Source organism: Lycium ferocissimum, chromosome 9 (assembly GCF_029784015.1).
Source record: "Lycium ferocissimum isolate CSIRO_LF1 chromosome 9, AGI_CSIRO_Lferr_CH_V1, whole genome shotgun sequence".
Taxonomy (NCBI): domain Eukaryota; kingdom Viridiplantae; phylum Streptophyta; class Magnoliopsida; order Solanales; family Solanaceae; genus Lycium; species Lycium ferocissimum.
In genome coordinates, this window is record NC_081350.1 from 31,300,677 (window position 1) to 31,306,016 (window position 5,340).

At 32.8% G+C, this 5,340-nt stretch overlaps 1 protein-coding gene across 1 annotated transcript; it reads left to right on the forward strand.

Moving 5' to 3' along the window:
* Positions 1 to 3,447: 3,447 nt before the first annotated feature.
* On the forward strand, positions 3,448 to 5,340 carry LOC132030266 (FCS-Like Zinc finger 1). The gene is made up of 2 exons (XM_059419827.1): positions 3,448 to 3,910; positions 4,787 to 5,340. The coding sequence occupies exons 1-2, from the start codon at positions 3,522 to 3,524 to the stop codon at positions 4,971 to 4,973; spliced, it is 576 nt and encodes a 191-aa protein (XP_059275810.1). The 5' UTR covers positions 3,448 to 3,521; the 3' UTR covers positions 4,974 to 5,340.

The following is a 5,340-nucleotide window of genomic DNA, read 5'->3' on the forward strand; positions in this document are numbered from 1 at the left end:
ACATTCGGTGTCCTATGTGATAAGAATGTCACTGAGACTTAAAGTTGAGTTTTAAGGAGTGATTGTTAGACCGGCTATGTTGTAGTACGAGGTTTGAGTGTTGGCATGTCAAGAACTTTTACGGTTAGAAGATGAAGGTCGCAGAAATGATAAGCACGCTTAGATGGATGTTTGGGCATACTAAGAGAGACAGGATTATGAACAAAAATATACGGGGCAAGGTAGGAATAGCCTCCAGGGTGGACAAGATGCAGAATAGAGGCTAGAATGGTCCGGGCATGTGAAGAGGAGCACGGATGCCCACTGAGGAGATGCAAGAGGTCGGCGATGATAGATCTGAGGAGAGGTAGAGGTAGAGGTAGAGGTAGACAGATTAGAGGAAGAATTGGAGAGATATGATTAGATGGACATGACTCATCTTCAGCTCACTGAAAACATGCACGACCGTATAGATAAGAGATCATGGAGGTCGAGGATTAAGGTAATCAAGATATTTTTCTCCTCCCATGGAGAAAAGCAAGCTACCGCTGGTAAAGAGTCTGAGTACACCCACCTCTTTCAGACCCACACTTGTGAAACTGCACTGAATATGTTACGTTATTAGTGATTATATAATGTAATACGGTCAAATACATATTATGTGTATTTTAAGTATAAATAGTTTTTTTATACGATTAATTAAATATTATATTATCTTATACGAAACTTTATTTTGCCAGTATTAGTATTTCGATCTATCGACCAAACGATCCCTATAGCTAATTGTACGTGACGTTTTTTTTTTTTTTTTTTTTTTTTTTACATGTGTCACAGGTTGCAAGTGTTGATAATCACAGAAATCTCTTTGAGGAGTTGAAACCTCACAGTAAGCTCGGAGTCAGCGTATGATAGGGGAGAAATACCCACAAAATTATTGGGATATATACTATTAACCATGTGTTTGGATATAGTATTTATTATAGAACAATTATTTATTCATTGTTTAATAAAGAATTAAATAGATCATGTACCAGTATGTGTGTCCTTTACTTATATAGTAGAAAATTTAGTGTATAGAGTTTAGCTTATATACGGAAGATTAAATCGTCGGTTCTTATAAGTATAAAATTTATGTTCACAATCTAAGATGGAAATTGGACAAAGCCATCGGTATGATTGTAGCCCAAGATTAATATAATGTATCTTCATTATGAGAACGGTACAATTTCGTCTTCTTGTGCTAGTACATTTTATATGTATTGAACGGACCAAGTAGAGATAAGTGTTTTTGTACTGAATATATAAAACAAATTCTCTAGTTCATTAAATGTACTTATACTCTTAATCTTGATATAATTATTATGATCAATGTGATTTGTTCATTATTTTGATTTATTAAAAGGTACGACTCAATTGCGGGTCTATGTATTCCCGAATTGAATAATGGCAAATTACATTTGTGAAATAATAATTAGTTGATAGAATCCATATCTTGACTTTGAGATTGATGATACCCTTTATGGATGCTTTATAAGTCTCATGTGAAAACCCTTTGGTGGATTTTGTATCCGTCACATGATGTAAGTTAGCGATAATATAAAGGATTCAATTAGTCAATGAATTAAATTGTCGATTAATTTAATTTAATTGATTGGTATCGTAATCTTAACATGGGGAGTTAAAAGTTTTAATGTATGATTTCGAAATTGAGCGAGGAGTGCGATTACGATTTTTTAGTGGAATAATTCGTAATTTATTATGGTAGGATTAATTGATTTCTTGAATTAATTCCATAATAGGAGAAGCCTCGTTAATTAAATTCGGTGGTCCCTAATGCCCGAATAATAAAGAATTAAATGGAATATTATTTCTTGGTGGAAAATAAAGACCCAATAGGTTTTGAAAAAGGGGAAAACCCTAAACCTGTAATTATAAAATAGGGATCTTATTTCATAAGGAGGCTAAGGGTTTTACAAGTTTCTACTCTTTTTCCATAGAAATTCGCCCACACGAATTTCACAAATTTCGGTATTATTCGGGTTACACACGTGAAAGAGCGTGAAGAAGGATGACGATCAACCTGGATGGTGTGTGCTCGTGGTTGAAGATTCGATTCTTGGTCGCGGTCACGCTTCAAGAGATAAGTATCAATTTTATGCTTGATTAATATCTTGATTATGTGTTGTCTATATTACATGCAAGTTCGACCCTGGCTATTTGCTTCCGCTACGTACGCCTCTATTCCATAAAAAATATCCATAGATAGGGCATAGGTAGAGAGGAGTGTAGTAGAGCTGTCTACGAATATTAAGACGGTGACAATCCTTATAATTGACGTGCAAATAATGGCAAGTGGGGTTTGGTGCTTGGTTTTTTATGGTATTATTATATTCTATAGTATTTATTTATTTATTTTTGAGGTATATACAACTTTTCGGGCTTTATAAAGCACAAGCATATCATGTGGAGTTAGTGGGGGAGAGTGGGCCTCACATACCCCACCTAAGTCCATTTTCATTCATTTCTAATGAAAAAAAAAATTAAACTAATAAAAATCTTTATACATTTGCAATATATTTTTGTTTTGATGTTGATATCTTACGGACAAGTTTTTACCCCGAACATATCATACGCCATTTGCCATTTCATCTTATACTTGTTTTTTTTTAAATACTCATCGTTCATTTTAAATTGTCTTTATGTTTATACAAAAAGTGGTTATTTCCAATCTTTTCTAAATAAAAAAGGAAATTACTAGTTTTAAAAAAATTAAAATTGATAAAATGATTTATAGAGCAGCTAAATTTGTTCTTGAAAAAGAACTTAAAATTGAGTTTAGAATTACAAAATTCACTTTTTTCTTCTGACGAAAATTTGAGTTTTTATGCAGCCCACTAATGGTAACGATGTATAACAGGAAGGGGTGAATTTGGTATGTAGGAAAATATTTTTCAATTTTCTCATATTTAATTAGTTGAATTATTTTAGAATAGAGAAAACATGTTCATTAATAATGAGGAAAGTAACTTTCTTAATTATAATAAGGAAAACAGTTTCATAAATAATATTTCAAGCTCATTTTTTACTTTCCTCCCTCAACGCTACTAGCTCCGCCTCTCTAACCAACCCACCTCCCACCACCCCAACCCTTACACCCCATCCGTATAATGTTGTCCTAAATGTATATAAATACTTTTGCTATAGTACTTTGTACTTACTCATAAAATACTAGAAAAAAAAATACTGTAATAAACACTCTATTTTTCAAAAAGATCATTTTCTAGAAGCTCCATATATATCAAACACACCCGAAATGTAAACAAATCAAGTTTTACAAGAAATTCTCGGCCAATAGATTCACTTGCACGGAATCCTGAATCCCTGCAGTAGTCTACACTTCTCCCTAGTCCACCCCCACACCCCCACGCAAATAGACCCCAATAACCTTTCTTTATAATCAACTATTTTCCACCTTCATTGCTCCAAACACCTTCTTCCCTTCTCTCTTCATCTCCTAAACTAATAAACTCTTAGCTAAAAATATGGACTCAACATCATCAACAAGAAGAAGAAGAACATGTTTCATTGAAGAAGATTATGGTCTTGTTTCTTTAGCTGAAACTCAACCTGGTTTTTCAGGCAACAATAATAACAATCAGAATAATCACAATAATAATAAGAATATGATTTCTAGGCCTCTTTATTATACAGTTTCATCTAGAAGAAAAAATAGTTTGAGAAATCTTTCCTCTTTTTCTTCTGCTTCTTGTTCATCATCATCTTGTTCTTCAATTTCTTCTCCAAGATCTGTTGTTACTGCTGCTGGAAAGTACTATAATAATAGAGTTGAAGAACCCCAACAACATTTCTTGGATGCTTGTTACCTTTGTAAGAAAAGAATTGGTGATAACTGTGACATCTTCATGTACAGGTTTGTTTTCTTCAACTTTTAATCCTTTTTCTTTTTTGGGGTTCTTTAAATTCATGTTTTCATTTATATTTGACTATAAAGATCCAATTTTTACTCAAAAAATAGTACTAATATGAACTTGTTTGAACTTTATCTCTAGAAAACAAACAACTGCTTTTTGTGGTTCTGTTTATTCCTTTTCCTATTGCAAGATGAAATTTTGGGAAATGGGGTTCCTATAAATTCATTTTTTTCTTTTATTTTGCTTTAAAGATCCAATTTTTACTCAAAAAATAGGTAATAATCTGATTGGTGAGTCAGTGAATGGTAGTAGTTTGAGCTCTACTTCTGGAAAACAAAAACAAAAAAATGCTTTTTGTGGTTCTGTTTATTCCTTTTCCAACTGCAATATTAATAACTCTTGAGATTTTTTCTTGATCTTATTGAGAAAAAAGGGCTCTGCTTTAAAATAATAGTGTCTTCATATTCCTGGGCACAACATCTAATTATTATTAAGAAGTGGTACATTCAATGGTTTAACATGACTTGATATCAATTACCCAAGAATTGGAGTTCCTTTAAATTCATCTTTTCTTTTCTTTAGCTTTAAATATCCCACTTTTACTCAAGAAACTTTAGTAATATTTTCTACATCTACCAAAAAGAAAGAATTGCTCTTTATGGTTCTATGTATTTCTTTCCAATTTCAAGATGAAATCTTTGATTTTCTTCTTATTCCACTATACAAGATCTAATCTTTATTTAAGAAACGACACATTAAATGGTTCACTAGACTTTATATGTATTACTCTTAGAAGGATTGGCTGTTGGCCTTTAATTGCTATTAGGTGATTGGGTGCCAGAGTTCTGATTATGCTTGTGATTTGTGTATTGCAGAGGGGACACTCCATTCTGTAGTGAAGAGTGTAGGCAACAACAGATAGAGAAGGATGAAGCTAAAGAGAAAAAGAGAAACATTTCTTCCATTAAAGCCATGAGAAAAAAGGAGCAAAGACAATCCACTTCCCCTAGCAAAACTACAGATGATTATCCTTTCAGACCTGGAACTGTTGCTGCTGCTTGAGCAAAATGAAAATGAATCTACTTGATGAAAAAAGATATTCAAGAAGGTTCATCTATCACAATTTAGCTATAAATAGCTAAGAAAATATATAATAGTAAGAAAGGAGGTGTCCATAGGAGTGGAGGAGATGGACTGATGAAGAAGAAAGAATATACAGAAGAGTTCTTTTTTTCTTTTTTATGTTGTATATTAAGTTTTTGTTATGTTGAAAGTGGAGAGGAGGCTTGTAATGCTCTCTGAAAAGTGGAAAAGAGTGATGGCTCTTTTTTTGGGTTTTGCCCCAAGTTTTGGTTGCTCCTTTTGGGGTTGTCTTGGGTTTTTCACTGTTGAATGAGAAGCAATAATAACAAAGAAAGTTTTCCTTTCA